General features: G+C 38.3%; 2 protein-coding genes and 1 long non-coding RNA gene across 48 annotated transcripts in view; 2 read left to right on the top strand and 1 right to left on the bottom strand.

The window, feature by feature from the left end:
- ERAP1 (endoplasmic reticulum aminopeptidase 1) overlaps positions 1-8,011 on the top strand; it is a 129,561-nt gene extending 121,550 nt beyond the window's left edge. For all 5 annotated transcript variants that reach the window (XM_045498840.1, XM_045498820.1, XM_045498811.1 and 2 more), the window contains 4 exons: positions 658-819; positions 1,300-1,440; positions 2,010-2,091; positions 6,349-8,011. In XM_045498840.1, the coding sequence (XP_045354796.1) occupies positions 658-819; positions 1,300-1,440; positions 2,010-2,091; positions 6,349-6,504 (541 nt within the window). In that variant the 3' untranslated portion in view covers positions 6,505-8,011. The remainder of the gene's footprint in view (positions 1-657; positions 820-1,299; positions 1,441-2,009; positions 2,092-6,348) is intronic.
- A 1,252-nt stretch (positions 8,012-9,263) lies between these two features.
- The window catches only part of CAST (calpastatin), a 109,582-nt gene continuing 100,754 nt past the window's right edge, over positions 9,264-18,091 (bottom strand). For 27 of the 42 annotated variants that reach the window (XM_045499048.1, XM_045499100.1, XM_045499148.1 and 24 more), the window contains 5 exons: positions 16,660-16,704; positions 16,141-16,236; positions 14,874-14,945; positions 10,776-10,841; positions 9,264-9,835 (listed from right to left, as the gene is read on the bottom strand). In XM_045499048.1, the coding sequence (XP_045355004.1) occupies positions 10,791-10,841; positions 14,874-14,945; positions 16,141-16,236; positions 16,660-16,704 (264 nt within the window). In that variant the 3' untranslated portion in view covers positions 9,264-9,835; positions 10,776-10,790. Of the gene's footprint in view, positions 9,836-10,775; positions 10,842-14,873; positions 14,946-16,140; positions 16,237-16,659; positions 16,709-18,091 lie in introns of all 42 variants that reach the window. The other 15 variants (XM_045499088.1, XM_045498976.1, XM_045499018.1 and 12 more) reach the window with 1 other exon arrangement.
- Positions 11,770-13,587, top strand: LOC123608807. The gene is made up of 2 exons (XR_006717460.1): positions 11,770-11,885; positions 13,303-13,587. It is a non-coding gene; the product is annotated as an uncharacterized LOC123608807 (long non-coding RNA).

The following is an 18,091-nucleotide window of genomic DNA, read 5'->3' as shown; positions in this document are numbered from 1 at the left end:
TAATTCCAATTTAATAGAGGCAAGGGTCAGAACGAAAACAGCTATCCTGGATAGGAACAGAGGCAGTGCCTGCCATAGAGGTAGCTCCTTTGGGCCTCCAAAGTCCCTGATGGGGTGTGTATAAATACTTGCTGACACTGTCTAAGCAAAGTAGGATCCTCCTGTATTTGGAATTGATTCTTGGTGTACTTAAGGACTGTTATATTTGGGGCTTAAATCTCTCCAGGAAATATTAAGCAAACAAAAAGTATACATGCTTCCATTTAAAGAAATGCTTCCAAACAGTCCTCCCGTTGGATTCCTGACCTTTGTTCATGGATTACTTCTTGAGTCTAGTTTGCATTTCTTTCTTTTGGTTTAAAAAGTGACCACCCGTCGAGTTACCAGCATCATTAACATATGTTAGATATGTTGGTATTTATCAAAGTGGAATTTCACATAATGTTTTTGAGAACGGGACTTAAAACTGAATTTTAGATGCTTTCTTGTACTTCTTTCTTAAAATCTAACTGAAGGAAAGAGGTTATTTTTGTTGACATTTCCAGGCACATTTCTCTGATCACCAGGCCAGTTTATCAGCTTGTAATTGGTCACCATTATACATTCAAACACACTTCCTACATCTCAGACTCTCACTAGGTATGTTCTTTTCTGCAGCCTGCCCAGTGATGTAACCTTGGCGGTGTTCGCTGTGGGGGTCCAGAACCCTGAAGGATGGGATTTTCTTTATAGTAAATATCAGTCATCTTTGTCCAGTACCGAGAAAAACGAAATTGAATTTGCCCTCAGTATTAGCCAAAATGAGGGAAAGCTTCAGTGGTGAGTAATTCATTCGTGTTTACATGGCCATGAGGAATTAAATGACATCAGATGCTTCTGACGTTGTTTTTGTTCTCTTGGCCAGGAATTGCCTATTCTGCTGGGAACAGTTAAGTGGGCACACATCTAATGAGTATGGTAGTTAATTAGTGAGAAGCAGGTATTAGGAAAAATATTTAAAGGAATATATATTTGTATGTTTTTAAAAGAACATGTTTAGAAATACATACCTTTAGATAAACCTTTCTTATTTTCTCTTATGAACAAATGTGATTATATGAGAATGGGTGTTGTGAACACTATATAAGTGTGAATTTTTATTATGTACATCTAGCAGGTTTATTAGCACTCTAGTTACCTATTTGGTCTTTATTATTGACCGATTGGCTTTTTTTTCTTTCACGCATTATTTTATTGAAATGACTTACAACTTTTCCAAGGACTATTCGTTGTTACCATTTCTTCTCTTACTCATTTTAGGCTATTAGATGAAAGCTTTAAGGGAGATATAATAAAAATTCAAGAGTTTCCACATATCCTTAGAGCTGTTGGCAGGAACCCGGTGGGATATCCATTGGCCTGGCAGTTTCTGAGGGAAAATTGGGATAAACTTATACAAAAGTAAGTAGTGCCAAAAATTGTGCTGTGACTAGAAAAGTCCATTAACCTGGCTGTGTTTTAGGTTTGTTTGTAAAACAACGGTGATGGTCTAAAGGGATTTTGTTTGTTTGTTTGTGTTTTTTTTTCATTGCAGATAGCACATAGAGATACTTTAAAAATATTCTTAGAAAATATAAAACTCAGAATTTAGTGCTAACTAATGAATCTGGGTAGTCCAGTTTTCCATTCCAATCCCTTTCTGCATCTGCTGACCAATTAGCCTTCCTCGGCACAGTTCAACCCACGTCTTGCTTTAACACTTCTGTTTGTTTGCACCTGCACTTGCCTAGCTCTCATAGCACTTACTAAGCCTCTAGCACTTTCTTTAGGGTACTGCATCTTTTATTCAGCTGCTGGTGTATTTATATTTTACAATGGTATGTTAACACATTGGAGGATGCGGATCATGTCATAGATTTTTTTCCTGCCTAACCAGTTTTTAGTTAATTCCTGTAAAATTTATATGGCACTTAAAAACATGTTAAGTGAATAAATACTTTATGATACATCTTGACAACTTCAATTTGCAGGTTTGAACTTGGCTCATCTTCTTTAACAAATATGGTAATAGGAACAACAAATCAGTTCTCCACAAGAGCACGGCTTGAGGAGGTAAACAAAACTTTTAAATTTAAGTGACAATTAGCTAATAAATACGGGGTAGACAAAAGGGTATGAGGAGTTAGGAATGGATTTTGTCACTTAGTAGATGTTCTTTTCAGATATTGTGGTGTTTTGGACACCAACCAAAATCAGTTACAATAAATTTTTGAAAAGTATGCCTCTTTGTCAACATGTTAAGAAGTCTTAGCTCTGCCATTAAAATTTTTAGGGCTTAAAAATTACTGGAAGCATTTAATCTCTGTTTATTCAGATGTTAAAAGTGATCATTAGAGATATAAATGCCCTATGTGATCATCTAGCTGTTAGGAAATCTGGAATCTTGGTTCTCCACTATCTAGATTCATGATTTTCTTGTTACTTATTTATATGCCATGTACTTGCAGAAAGAATTTTAGGCAACTTGTAATGTCCATATATAACAGAAATGTTAAATACCAGAAAGCTGCATGATTGACAGAAAGAGGTAACTGTATGAGGGATTTATGCTGAGGATAATTTATTGCAACTGCAAATGTATCACCACTTCGTAGCAGTCAAGACAAAAAATGAGAAAACCATAGGAGTTATTCCTATTGTCTGGTAAGAGAGAACCTGAAATGTAGAAGTTTTCCACAAAAGCAAACTTTTCTTCTGGCCTTAAACTTTGAGGAAGTGGATGTCTAGGTCATTGTTGTGTGGTGTTCCTTCTCTAATAATGTTTTCTAAAGGTGTAGAACAAATTTTACATGGCTTTAAAAATATGTTGCCTTTAGATAAAACCTGAGAGCCTAATACTATTTTTTTTTTTAGGAATACTTCCATTGTATAGTTTGGTTACACCATGATACAGCTTGATACAGGGAGAATGCTTTGAAAATCAAAAGAACTGTTGCATCCCTGATTTTCTCTAGTTTTCAGTAGTTTCATGCAGGCTTGTAAAATTGCACACAATTCAGGATTGAACTCTAGTGAGGTCTACAGCAGAGCTATTCTATGTGATGACTCAAGACCAGTCAGGGGCTGTTAGTAGCAAGACAGCTGTCCATAGACCAGATCTATAGCAACAAAACATTTCATTCATTCACTTGCTTATTCAAGTCTTTTCTCATTATTTCTTTAAACACATTACATTTTTATTATAAGGCAAACATGGTTTTAGTTTCTGGGGCTATGATGACGAACAGAGTAGACAAAGTCTTGGCCCTCATAGAGCTTAAATTCTGGGGAATCAGTTACGGACAGATCAACCTATGTCAGGTGGTTACATGCTCTTAAGATGAATAAGGCAAGGTAAGGAGAGAGTGGGTACGGATGGAGCTTTGTTCTATGGAATGATTAGGAGACCTTTGAGCAGAAACCGAAGGAAATGCAGTTGTGGTGTGCAAAAGAAACATCAGGTGCAAAGGCCCTGAGGTAGAGCATGGAAATGACATCTTGGATGTCATCAGAAGGGAGAGTGTCTTACTGACAGGTAAAACGTGGGAGTCAGTTTGAGCCCTTCTCGGTCCTGATATCCAACTCCTCCCTGAGTCTTGTTGGCTCGGCTTTCAGCATATACATTGTATCTGTGCACTTGTCTGCTTTTACTCCACCCCAAGCCTTTCTCATCTCTGGCCTGGCCTATGGCTATAGCCTCCTGCGTGTCTTCCCAATTTGCCAACACCAAGTCATTTTCCACATTTAATACTGAAAATCAACCCATGACTGACTCCTCCATGAACTCTTACCTATTCAGCTTGGAATAAATCCCAAGACTTTCCTTTGCATGTGCACAAGACCATGATGACTGGGCTCTTGCCCACCTCTCCAGCCCATTTTCACATGCTTTTCTGTGTCACCCTCATACAACAACACTTGAGTCACTCAGCCACTTCCTGTTCCAGGGCTACCAGGTGTTTATTTTGTCTCTAAGCCTCTAAACTTCTTTCTTTTTCAATGTTTATTTAATTTTGAGAGAAAGTAAGAGAGCAGGGGAGGGGCAGAGAGAGGGAGACAGAGAATCTGAAGCCCGATGTGGGGCTTGAACTCATGAACCATAAGATCAAGACCTGAGCTGAAGTTGGACACTTAACTGAGCCACCCGGGTGCCCCAAGCCTCTAAACTTCTTACCTCTGCCTGGCTTGCTCTTCCCCTAACTTGGATAAAGGAGCCAGTGGAAAGGCTCATTTTATCCTGTAGAGGTCTCAGATCACATGTCACCTTCCCAGACTACTCTGTCTAAAGCAGGCCACCCCCCTTCCCCAGTTACTGTCGTAGCCTCAGTGTGTTTTGTCCACGGTGGTATATTTAAAGTAATCATAGTTTACCGCTTGTTGTTTTCCCAGCCAGAGTGTAAGCTCCCAGCGGACAGGCTGCTTGCCTGGTTCATTGCCTCCTCCTTAGTGTCTAGCACAGTAATTCAGCCAGAGGGATGAATAAGTGTCAAACAGTCATGAAAAAAGGGATGAGGTTGAGTCCCTGATACAAGCTGGGTTTTAGGGTCTGCACTTTACTCACATTATATAACTACATCCTCACGCGTGCTTTGCAAGGCAAAGAGCATCCTCTTGCTACCAAAGTGAAAACTGAGTCCCAGACAAGTTAAGTTGTTTACTAAGGATCAAACAAGTTAGTAGGATAAAACTGTTTCTTTCTGTCTCTATATCACACCACTTATTGCACAGAACATGTTCTCAAGGAGGCAGGTTTGAATCAAATGCTCAGTTGAGAGGATGCATTTCTCAAGGTAGATGAAGATAGGAGAGAGAATCTTGGGTCAAAAGAGTTGAAGGGCAAGGGTTAGCAGCTGGCTTCGTTTACAGGTCTTACAGTTTTTTGTTTTGTTTTTCTTAGTGGTACTATCATGAAGGGCTCCTTCAGGATTATTTTAAATACTTTGAAAATAGTTAAATAACTTATATTAAATAATTAGTAAAATTAATGATGTTATAGGACTGTTGTAAAGTGCCTGGAGTCATTCTTTTAACTGAGTATGAATCTTGAATTCTGAAAGGATGTAACAGTAGGCTGAGCTCCAACTGAATGCAGGCCCATGAGGCATGCTAAGTGTTTCCTAGGTTGCTACAGCAGAGGGCAGGCCTTCAGCTCGTTGAAAAGTTGTATTGAGGTACCAATTTTAAAACAAACCTGAATCATTTAATATTGAAATTTGATCTTTCAAAAGCCTATTCTTATTCCCAAATTTATAATATGATATTACAACACAGATTTTTTTTAAATGTTTATTTTTGAGAGAGACATCTCAGTCAGAGAGAGCGTGAGCAGAGGAGGGGCAGAGAAAGGGGGGCAGAGGATCTGAAGCAGGCTCTGCACTGACAGCAGAAAGTCCCATATGGGACTCAAACCCAGGAACCATAAAATCATGACCTGAGAGGAAGTTGGATACTCAACCAACTGCCACCCAGACGCCCCTACAACATGGAATTTTAAGAAAATAACTGTCTGGAATCCATGCTTAATAAATACTGCATCTTGACCTAGACTTACCTCCTGTCTACAGAGTCAAAAACTTATGGATTAATGCTGTGAAAACATAAAGGACAAGGTTAAGAACCTTTTAAAGGTGAAAGAGAGTACTGCAATAGTCAATGCTGTTGCAAAGCCAGACTGTTCCTCATGTGAGCTTAACGGAGTCGATACCCAGCCATGAAACAGGGAAGGTATTTTTGAGGAGACAGCGGTGTCTTATCTGTTTAAAACCATGGACAACTTTGTGTGGATTTTATCTTGGAGGAACAATACATGAATTGCGGATTAGTGTAAAAAATTTGGCGGTTTGGGAGATTTCCACCATAACCTTCTTGTTTCTGTAATGACCTACAAGGCCAGGCCCAAGGAGAAAGACTGCACTTGTGGGGTTCAAATTGTTTTCCTTGGCAAAGAAGATACTCTGCACATTTAGCTTTTTAGATATGTTAAAAAAAACCAAAAAACAAAAACTAAGCTTGCATTGGTGTGTATATAACAATATATATTAAATAAACACACTCAAACCTTAATTATAAAACGGTATACAGTGAAGTCTTTTAGAATCTGGCAACTGGGAATAAATAAAACTGCAGAGAAAAATGCAGAATTTGACATCATGACGCATGAGCTCATTTCGTAGAGCTTAAATTTCTGTGTACACAATTCTACCCAGACACGGGGCACTGCCTTCTATGTATAATTTGGGCAAATGCTGCAATTTTGGCTTGTTTTAACTAGCCTGAAAATTTGTGTAATACAATAAAACAGATTTTTAAAATTTGATTTTTCCTTACAAGGTAAAAGGATTCTTCAGCTCCTTGAAAGAAAACAGTTCTCAGCTCCGTTGTGTCCAGCAAACAATTGAAACCATTGAGGAAAACATTCGTTGGATGGATAAGAATTTTGATAAAATCAGAGTGTGGCTCCAAAGCGAGAAGCTTGCACTGCTCTAACAGTTTGTTCCTTGGTGGTTCCTGTGGTAACATTATGCTAAAATTTTGTCAGACGTGATTATTTTCAAACCAGAGATGACTCTTTTGGCTTCTGCTGAAGATATTTTTCCATTTCCTTCTTACTCATTTGACTATTCCTGTGACAAGACGGGCTACTAAATTGTTCATCAATGGGTTACTGCTACAATGTATTTTATTGACAGGTGTCACCCTGCAATCTAAACCCAAGCGGTGGGTTCCCTACTGTAGAGGAGTAGCTTATTTCTACCGTTTTATGTCCTATACTTAAGCCTTGTGCTTTCCAAACCCCTGATCCCCATGTGTGTGTCATCCATAAGCTGTTTTGTCACTCTCCTTTAAAGACCTGTGCATAGTGAGGACTGCTGAACAGTGAACCCCTGGATCAGTGACTAAGCATGTTCCACCTTTCCCTTCCCTGCCACATGTCCAGGGGCTGACATGTAGGCACATGTCATCAGGCTTGTTTGCTGACTTCTGTCAGTCTCCCAGGAGGGCAGATGGGAGCTGGGGTAGGGGAGAATAGATGGGGGTGTTGTATTGCCCTGGTGCCCTTGCAGGTTGCCTCGGGTAGCCTCCACCAAAGCTTGGCTCCTGAGAAGCAACCCTCTTTTTACCCAGCCTTCTCTACCCCTGCCTTCTAGTAACCATTCCTCCTCTCATCCCTCCAGGATGAGGGGAGGGTGAAGTGGGAGTCTGGCTTTTCATAGTCCTAGCAGTACTTGTGGGTTCCTTACATCCATCCCCATACCTTTGTTTAAAAAACCTTTTTAGAGAACTCTTCTCAATCCTAATTTGAGTGTGTGGTCTATTTCCTCAAGGACCCTGAGTGATACAGTGTCCCTCTGAAAAAAGCAGAGTACATTCAGGTCTAGAGGAGAAAGCTTTCATTTGAAGTTGAACCTGGGAGCTGTTGATACTTAGGTAGGTGATGCTTCCTCTCTCTGCTCCATATTTGGCCTAGTTTATAATTCGCCAAAACGTTGTTACTGGCACTGCCACTAAGTCATGGCAGCGTCTCCAATAAATAATGTGAAACTGAAATTATTTATATTAGCTTAAGTGTGGCAGTGAGTTGTCTTTGAAGGCCTTTAGGAGTTTAACATACTATAAAATTTAAAAGAATATATGAAAAATGTCAATGTGTTCTAATATATTGTGGAATAGAGTGACATGAATGTGTTTACAATTCTCTTTTTATATGTATTGCATAGTCTAATGGTTTGAGAAATAAAACCAGGAATCACTGGTAATGTCCACCCCCAGGTATTAACCTTCTAAAAGACATACAAAGCCAAGATTTTAATGTAAAATACTTTTAATTGTTTTGTATTTTGACTTAATGAAACATGGAAATAGTGGTTTTCATTTTGGTCACCTGAGGAACCTATGTTAATTTGCTTCTGGAGAAGTCCATTTTCTAAATAACAATATTGCTACAACAATGTGCAAATACCTTTTTGGGAATAAAAATTCTATTTACTTCTAAGCAGACATTTGCAATCATTTCCTCCTAATTAGGTAAAAGAAGACTCAGACTCTGTAGCTTAGTCTCATCATTAATTACCAGTAAACGCCCAAGTCTTGAAGACATTGCTAATGAACAAAAAGGCATATTCAGGGTACCTTTAATGTTTACTTTTACAAGCATTTCTTAAATCTCTGGATTTAAAAATATTTCTGTATATGCAGGGAAATTAGTAATACTGCAGCCATTTCCCTGCAAACACATCTGTCAATGTCAAAGATTTCATTTTGAAAAAAAAAGAAAAACTTTATACTACCTAATTAGAAGACTTAGAAATACAGTTGAAATCCCACAGGAGCAGTGTTCATTATTTTCTTGTCAGTGCTTTGAAAAGGTCTGTTTACTCTCCCCAGCACTGGCTTATATTTCCCAGATTTAGAGTAATAGCATAATGCCCGCATCTCTCATGGGATAGATACGCAGCATTTAAAGGGGGCTAAGCCTGATCTCCTATATGTATGTGCATGACTTTTCATGAGAATTTTGGAAGAGTTAGCAATATCATTTTATGCCCCATTATAGGTACTGTTGTTGTTTTTCCTCCCCCCACTTTCTGGACAGTATTGGTGATACTTCTCATTTTTAGAGAAGTCGGCTAAGTTCTAATAAGAACTTAAAACATATGCTAAGGAAGGCTGTGCTTTCTGAAATGAAGAATTCCAAATCAGTTTTATGACATGTACCTGATATCTTTTCCTGCATCCAGTACCAAGAAATAAAGATGAAATTATTTATCAAAATCCCCTCAAGGAGATCAGTGCTATGTTCATAAACAATTCATTCCAAAAGATCTGCGAAACCATTCAAAGTTGTATGACATCAGAACCTAGTTCTTGAATTGCTGTGGGAGAAAAGCAGGTTTTTAAATTTCAGACAGCTTTTTTTTTTTTTAAAGTAGATGTTTTTATCTTTGGTAAACCTACCTTCCTTAAAGCCAGATGGTACACAGTGCACAGACTAAAGTGGCAATGGTCTAAGCAGATAATTGCTGCTCTGCTTATATGTAGCAAAATGGAAAGCATAGCTTAACACAGTAACCCAAGTGAGTTCAAGGCATATGAATATTCTAAGGATATTTTCTTATTTTTGGAGCTTGCTATGTGGTGATATATAGTCTGCATTTTGCTTTTCTGACTTGATTCTAGTCTTACTATGTTTTGTGCTGGCTCTAAGGTGTAGAAGTCCTAACCTCTGGCAAAAAAAGAGTACTGGGTGCAGCATGTCCTGGTCTGTCCAGGTTAATTTATTAGCAGCCCAAGAGGAGATATGTGCCCACTGTACAATATTTTATGTTTGACTTATAAACATTAACCCAAAGAAACATCAAATACAGTTCTAAAGCCCAAGAGGAGATGGGTAATGAGAAATCAGAACATTAAACATATTCAAAGCATTGTTTTCCAAATGCTAACAATAAAAGAAGTGCAAATGGAAAATACTAATGAGATTTACAGGCACTGTGTGTAGAATGTGCAAAAGTCTGCAAAGGTTTTTCCTTTTATATGTTGTTTTAAGAAACTATCAAATATATCTCTTAGAAATATAGAGTTCCCGTCTCTCCCAACTGAAGGCAATTTTTAAAAATTCAAAGTTTATCAATACTCAGTACACAGATGAACCAGACAAATTCATTTTCTTTCTGGGAAAAGAATAACCAATGTTTAGGATGTCAAGAGTCAACAAATAACACTGTCTAGAAACCACCCAGAAAAATTTTCTGTTGTTCAAAGCCTTTTGTCCTTCAAAAGTCACCATTCACCAGCTGAAGATTGTATAGGCAGATACCCTGAAAAATTCAAAGAAAAGAAATCCAGTGAACAATACATAATTTTCTTGTTATAGGCATAGTAAATGTAACATTTACTAATAATGCTGTGTAACAGATAGCAACAAGGAATCTCCTATGAGTAAACATGAAAATGATTTTAGAAAATTCTAGAATTTAGAAAATAGAAAACTTTAACTTGGGGAAAAATCTTTGGAACAGTTCTAATGAGTATACCTCCCTTGTTACCCGAAACAAAAGTAGACCGTGGTGAGAGAGAGTAACTCAATCTAACCTACATTTTTATTTTCTTTAGGATTTGGTCAGCCAGTGGTCATAAGCTTTAATGGCTTACATTAACACCTATTCTTATATATAGGAAACATATAAGAAATATAAGGGCTCTCAAGGTACGTCTCCTGATTGCCTTATCCAAACAAGTTCTTCAGTCACCATCAGAATTAAATAAAGTACTTGACTTTCGGAAAACTAAGATGAACAAAAGTGGTCAATCATTTCCTTTGCTTTTGTTTCAAAAAAACCCTGTAGTTTCCTCTAGACATAAGAGGTACTTGTGTTCCCCTCACCATGTGTTGGTATTTTGGTAATATCAGTATCATAAGGACATTTCACTGTATGATGTAACAGGCTACCTGGGTAACCTGCAGTCACAAGCATCTGGGTTTCAAAGAGTCGACTAGACTTAGGTGGTCATTTTTAAGAGCCTAGTCTGATATATTTAAGAGCTCTTAATTATAAGATTACTGTTTTTAAACATTCCAGGAGCATATTATTCCATTTATTGCTTTTCGGTGAATTAACCTATTGACAATGCTATGTGCATTTTATGCCAATAGTATGAAAAGAACATGAATAAGAAGTGGGTTTAGTTTCCCTTGCCTATAAACAGGTCTGTAACAAGGTCCAGTTGTCTTCATTTACAACAAACCCTGAACTTACCAAATAGTGTGAACTTTAACTTGTATTTTTTTCATCAGCTTTTAGCTTGGAAGTTTCATCCTTTGCCTAAAAGGGAAAGCAGAACCATTACTGAACCCCTCCTTTCCTGGATTAAGTATCAAAAAGCAGATCAATCATAAGATTCTTATGAGTAGATGGGCTTTTCAAAATTAAAGGGTCAAAAGATGACAAAGTGGAGGGAAATTAAATGGGCCTTTCTAAGGATTTTTCATTTAGCCCAAACTATGAACTGTTGACCTTCAAGTTTGTAAACTAAAAACAACCTTAGGTGATTTTAAATTTACTTTTTTTTTTTTTTTTTTTTGAAGGCTGGGGTTAATTGAAGAAGAACACAGGTATTATTGGATGGTATTCATTCATTTTACAGTGATTGATTCTCTCTTAATTGGGGGCACTACTAAATATGGAGTTATTAAAGTTCGTTTTGACCATGTACTTTGTATAACTGAAATTAAATATGTGTTTGCTTATTTAACCTATTTGAGATGTAAGTTCATGAGCAGCTAATCATCAATCTGGTTTCCTATATCTTTTATGGGTTTCACTTCTTTTTGAGGTTATAAATTGACATATAAGCTGAATTTACACTTTAACATTATTCTAAATTTTACTATATATTTGCCTTTCCAGTGAGATTTGTACTTTCGTAAGTTTCCTGTTACTAATTAGCAACCTTTATTTTCAGCTTGAAGAAGTTGCTTTCACATTTCTTGTAAGGCTGGTTTAGTGCGGATGAACTCCTTTAGCTTTTCCTCATCTGGAAAACTTGCTCTCCTTTTATTCTGAATGACAGCTTTGTTAGGTAGAGCATTCTTCATTGAAGTTTTTTTTTTTTATTTCAGCACTTTGAACAGGTCCTGCTACTCCCTCAGGCCTGCAAAGTTTCTGCTGAAAATCTGCTGATAGAGACCACTGGTTTTCTTTTGCTGTGTTGAAGGTTCTCTCGTCTTTAACTTGGGATTTTTAAATTACAATGTTACTTGGTGTAGGTGTCTTTAGATTCATCTTTTTGGGGGATCTTATGGGCTTCCTGGATCTGAATTTCTGTTTCCTTTCCCAGGTTAGGGAAGGTTTCAGACATCATTTCAAGTAAGTCTGCTGCCCCTTTCTTTACCTCTTCTTCACCTGGGACCCCTATACTGTTAATGTTTGCCCATATGATGTTGTCCTAGAAGTCCTTCAACCTATCTTCACTTTTTTTTTTCCATTCTTTTTTCTTTTTACTGTTATGATTGGATGAGTTCCACTGCTATGTCTTTATGTTCACTAATCCTTTCTTATGCTTCACCGACTGTTCAATTTTTCAGTTCACATATTGTATTCTTTGGCTCTGTGACTTCTCTTTGGTACTTTGTCATTACTCTCATCTCTTAAGTTTTCACTGTGTTCATCCACTCCTCTCCCAAATTTTGTGACCATCTTTGTAGTAACTATTATGTTGACTGCTTCATCAGGTAAATCATTTAGCTCCATTCTGTTAAGGGTGTTTCTTTTTTGTTTTTCCTGAGGTTTGATCTTTTATTTGGAACCTATTCATCTATGCTTCATTTTCCTTAACTCTGTATTGGTTTCTATGCCTTAAATAGACACCTCTCCTAGTCTCGCAAGAATGTCCCCACGTAGGAGATAAACCCTTTTGTTCAACCCTGCTGTAGCTCTTGGCTCTCTCTCAAACCTCTGTGATAGGCTGCTTGGACAATTTTATTTTTAGTGGCTCCTAGTATTTGAGGGTGTGCCAAGATCTGTCAAGGTCACAAAAGGGAGTATCTCTGTCAGCACCTAGATTGAAGTTGATTAGAAGGCAATTCCTTACACAGAACTCTTTAAACAATGTACACATATACAGGCTGGTGAAACCACAAACTAAGTCCTGCTGACTGCCAGAGCCCAGTCATCTAGAGGGGTCCCTTGGGTGACAGTCACAAAAACCGGGTATTAAACTGCTTTCCAGGAGATGCTGATGACCTGAAGTGAGGAAGAGGGAGACGGGAAAGATGGTGTCCACCAGCCTCCGTCCTAGAAAGTATTTAAGCAGGCCCCTAGGTGAGTGTTAAATAAGATGCCTGATCCTCAGAGGCCAATGCATAACATAAGCCATTACACCTTTCACAGAAATTCTGGGTGCTTTTCAGTTGGTTGGACTCTGGAGCAGGTGTGTCTGTGGTCTCAAGCCCTTTAAGAATAGTTCTCAGATCACTAAAGCCTTGTGGGTTTTGTGGACACAAGCCCCATTGGTTTTCAAAGCTAGATATTTGTGGGATTCTCTCTGATGTAGGTCTTAAAAGGTAGGATGCCAAATATGGGGTTTAAACTCTTTGCTCCTCAGGAAGAAGCTGTGGGTTTTGAGTTCCCTTTTGATTATGGGTCATGGTGCCTACAGTTGGGTTTACAGTGAGATTGTGTTCCTGTCCCCTCATTGCTTCCATTTGGGCTGCTCTCATCTGCTAGGTAAGTAAGAGTCACCCAGCTAGTTTTGGGTTTTTGTTTTGTTTTTTTCTCTCCACAGGGCATTGTTCCATATGCAGCTGTAGATTTGGTGGTCTGTGGGAGAAAGTGAGCTCAGGATCTTCCAAGGTCACCATCTTGATTCTTTGAGTTTTGCTATGGCTCGAGTATTATTTTTAAAGCCATATCTTCAGTTTCTCATTACAGTCTGGGGATCACAGTAATAACCCTTAAATCATATGTTCTTGGAATGGGAAAAGTTCTAGAAATTGTCTAATCCAACTTGCATTCCTTCTGAGCACAATATGAATAATTTTGATAATAAAATCTCAATCATTTGTCTCCATTAATGCCCAGCTCTAAGAAGTGGGACCCTGTAACTTTTTTAAGATTTTATTTTTAAGTAATCATTACATCCAAGGTGGAGCTCAAACTCACAAACCCAAGATCAAGAGTCACATGCTTCACTGACTGAGGCAGCCAGGTGCCTCTGGACACTGTAACTTCTCTTCATTAGTCTTACTACATAATTTTTCAAGTTGCTCTAGAAAGTAGAACTAACAGTTCTCCCTCCAGGTGGCATCTAATGAAAATTCTGGATATAAAAACCCTAAGGTCTTCTCCAATTTTGTATACTGCTTCTGTGTTCTAAAATTTATACAAACCACATTCCCTGGTGTTACCCTCCCCTCCCCCACCATGAATTTGCTATGACTTTTATAGTGAATCATATATCATAATAAGTTGTTGACTTTTTTTCTTAATGGTATATAAAGTAATTGTTTAGTTTATAACTGGCCATGTAGATTTGGTGAAATACAGTATATGAATCTGTCTTGCCAATGTGTTATCCACAAGTAGAAAATGTGCAGTAGGCAATTTCAAGTAGTGGTATGAGTCTTTGGAGAGGAGAAGGTGTAAAAAAAATTCACCCTTCCCAATATTTGCTATAGATGTTTGAAGGTTGGTGAAGGGATGGAAGGAATGGGACTATAGGCAGAAGGGCTTCTAAGTTTGAGAATTGCTTTTAAAATGGCAAAAGAACTGGAATGTGTTTACAATACAAAGGAAAAGTAGATTAAAAGGTTGAAGATACTAGAGAGAGGTGATTATTGACCCCTCAGAAAGAAGGGCCAAATCAGGGCAAGCAGGAGAGAGGATATGTCTTTGGGTAGGTGGAAAGGGACCTTAGGGATTTTGTGCAAGGTGGCCTCATTTTTCTCTCTAAAGTTGAAGGCAAGGCTATCTGCAGACAGTGGTGGGAAGTGGCTGAAAGAGGGTTTTGGGAGGGGAGGGATCCTACCCTGATTATCGGCTAGCACAGATGGCTGGTATCACAAACTGTACAATTATGGTGGGGTCTTCCATACTTTGTGTGATAAAGGGGGAAATGCAAGAGACTTGAATTGTGTTAAGAATGATCATTTAGATTTCTAAAGTCCCACATACTTTTATAAAGTAAGTTCCTATTTTAATATCAACTTCTTTACCAAGATATGCTACAGGATAGATAGTGCTTAAACTATTATTTTATTCTAAATAGATTCCAGTTAGAAACTAAATTGACTAAAAGGATAAATCCCACTCCATGTAATTTCTAAGCTAATATATAGTATATTTAGTGCTTTTTACCTTTGCAGAATCCTTTGCTTTACCCCCATTCTTGGGTGCTTTGGAGCTGGGAGCAGTTGTCTTGACTTTGTCCTAAAGCAAAGGAAACGTCATAAGGTTATTGTTATCATCAGTCCCTCTAACAGTTAACTCTGGGCTGCAATCAAATCAAGTGTAATTAAAAAATGGAAAACTTTGAATATACATAGAAGTGTTTAAGTTGGGAAGTAAAAACACTTAAAAATACAGTGGAAAATGTGGGTCACAGTGATGTTCTGCCAATTTCCATGAGGAATTTTGGTCATCAAAACAGAGCTTGCTTCTATCAGGACTGGGTTTTATGTGCCAATAGAGCAAGAATGAGATACTGTTTTCAGTGTTATGGAAAACAACTTTAACAATGAAATCATCAGAGAAAGTCCCATTCACCAAAAGGCATTATTTATCCAGGAATGAGAAATTGGATGCTGAGGTGGTCTAGAAATTAAATCACCCAATATGGGGAGGACTGACAATTCAGTGATTGGGAGAGGTGTTTAATAAGAGCAAAACAACAGCAAACAGATCTGTAGTTATCAATTCTTCTGAAAATAACAAGGAAGGGCATTAATTCACTTTTCCTTCTATTTGACTTAGATATGCCACACACCTGTTGTACTACATATTTTTCTCATTCATCTTTAATCACATGTTTTGAGTACCTGCTGTGTCCCAGGAATTTTGCTAATGCTGACCACAGCTGCTTTGTAAAGTGCACAGCTCACTGGTACAAATACACAGGCAAAGACCTCCCCGCCCAGGTGCAGGAGAGCATGGAGGAGAGGCCCCTGACCTTGGCCTAGGAAGGGAGAAGCAGTAAGAGCTGATGCTTGAACTGGGTCCAGAGGGAGGGAGTCAGCCAGCTGGGCAGGGTAGAAAGGAGAGGGAATCCCAGAGGGCAACAGCCATGAGAAGGTACAGTGCAGAAAAGGACTGCTCTCATTTTAAATGAACACAGACAAACAAAAATAAATAAATAAACGAACACAGACAAAGCATTAGTGTCAAACTCATTAGTGTGGAAATCAAACAAGGTGGCTATGGAGATTATAGAGCAACATAGAAAACATTTACGAAATAATATTGAGAATGTTTTACATATGCACTTGAATTACTACTATATTAAACAGATACATATGGAAAAAGATGGCATCATTGCCATTGATGCTATGGCATCATTGAATTCATTATGTAGCCTACAACTCTATGTATTCACACAAAGAAAGGCCATATTAAAGTAGCATAGTACCTTCTCTGCTGTCTTCTCTGAGGTTTCTGTGGGTGTAGGACAGCTGTCAAAATCACCTGAGAGGGCATCGATGGGGTCTTTGTCAGCTGCAGATTTCTGAGATATTAACAGAAATCACCATCAGTGAAGGAGCACAAGGCAAAAATACCATAAGGAACATTTTTCCATATCACTAAAAAATATTAAAAGAAAAAGGAAACCTTGCTGGCATTCTTTTCCTAAGAAACTAATGTACAATAAAGGAGATAGTAAAACATGAAAATCCTTACACATTTACTTTCTCCTCTTTTATACATGTTTGCTTAGTATTCTGAGCCTCAATTTTTCTATCTGAAACATGGAACTGTGAGGGCTAACCAAGAGAAATCACACACACCCGTTCATACATGTATGTCTTCACATCATTCCAAGCACAGGGTAGCCATTCAATAAATTTCAGATTTCTAAAATGTAAACTAAAGTTCAGCTAGAATGAAAAAAAAACCTTTCCTTATGGGAATATGCTGCTATGATATTTACCTTTGAGTCCTTGGGTTGCTGTGTAGGTGGCTTTACGGGTTTACCCTTAAAAATAAGGCAAGTTATTGGTTAAACATAGATCTTAGTAAAAGTTTACTTAGGTGCAGCCAGTAATTGTAAAATCTATTGTCTAGCGATCTGAGATACAACAGAGTATTGGTTTGCAGTAACTGATAAACCTCAAGAAAGAGTCTGGTTGTGGAAGAGAAGGGAAGGAAACAATTATTAAGGAACTTTCTGCCATCATATGTTAAAATGCTACTTAGAATATTATTAAAAATAACCTGTGTTTTTCTTTCTTATTTATAAAAGATTACACTTTGGAATGATTTGAGGGGCTGGAATGGCATATAGAGATTTTTTTTTTTTTTTTTCCCCCAGGATTACAAGTACAACTCAGCAGGGACTTTACCAATCTACAAAGGCAAGGGTTTTAAACAATACCTTTCCCACAGAATACAAGCAGGGTAAGGCAGTATTAGCAAGGCAGGGAGGCTTCTAGCACGATGCAGAATTGCTATCTTCGGGAATACTGAATGCAAGCAAGGAGAATGGATTTCTGTAATAAGAGACACTGAAGGTAACACTCTTCAAACCAGGGCATCCTCAAACCCACCAAATGAATCAGTATAGAAAGAGAAGTATGTAACCTGGGCTTCCTTGTTTCTCTTTGAACAGGCCTGGAAAGGTTCTTCGTCATATAACTGACTTGCAATGAGGAGCCAAAAGGGAAGGATACAGGCCCAGCTGACCTAAGAAAATCTGGCTTTATGTTAGAAACAGAAGGCCAACGGCTTCTTCTTCTTTTTTTTTTTGATTTTTTTTTTTAAATATCTATTTATTATTTTGAGAGAGAGACTGAGTGTAAGCAGGGGAGGGGCAGAGAGAGAGGGAGACACAGAATCCAAAGCAGGCTCCAGGCTCTGAGCTGTCAGCACAGAGCCCGATACGGGGCTGGAACCCATGGACCAAGAGATCATGACCTGAGCCACCCAGGCACCCCAAAAACTTGATAGAGCACATCTAGATATAGAAATAGGACTTGTGGTGGGGAATATAGTGTTGCCTGTCCTTACTCTGAATAGTGCTGGTGGTAGTGTAGAGGAAGACCCCAAGTCATAGAAGGGCCTTATTTATCTGCCCTATTAAATCAGTCCAGTACCAGCTGAAGTCAGACGCTCAACCGACTGAGCCACCCAGGCACCCCACAACTATCATTTTTATAGCCTTTTCTTGCAAAGAGAATTCATCTGTGTAACTGCCCTGGAATCACTGTTCAGCACTGGTGAGTGACTGAACATGATTCATCTCTACACCACAGCACCCAGCACAGTGAACATCATATGGTATTGGTTCAGATGAATATTCAACAGAATTCTAGACAACCTGTTCATCAGAAACACATTAAAAGCACTCAGTCATGTTACAATTT

This window comes from Leopardus geoffroyi, chromosome A1, assembly GCF_018350155.1.
Source record: "Leopardus geoffroyi isolate Oge1 chromosome A1, O.geoffroyi_Oge1_pat1.0, whole genome shotgun sequence".
In the NCBI taxonomy this organism is placed as follows: Eukaryota; Metazoa; Chordata; class Mammalia; order Carnivora; family Felidae; genus Leopardus; species Leopardus geoffroyi.
The sequence above is the reverse complement of the archived record's forward strand: the minus strand, read 5'-3'. Positions and strand labels throughout refer to the sequence as shown.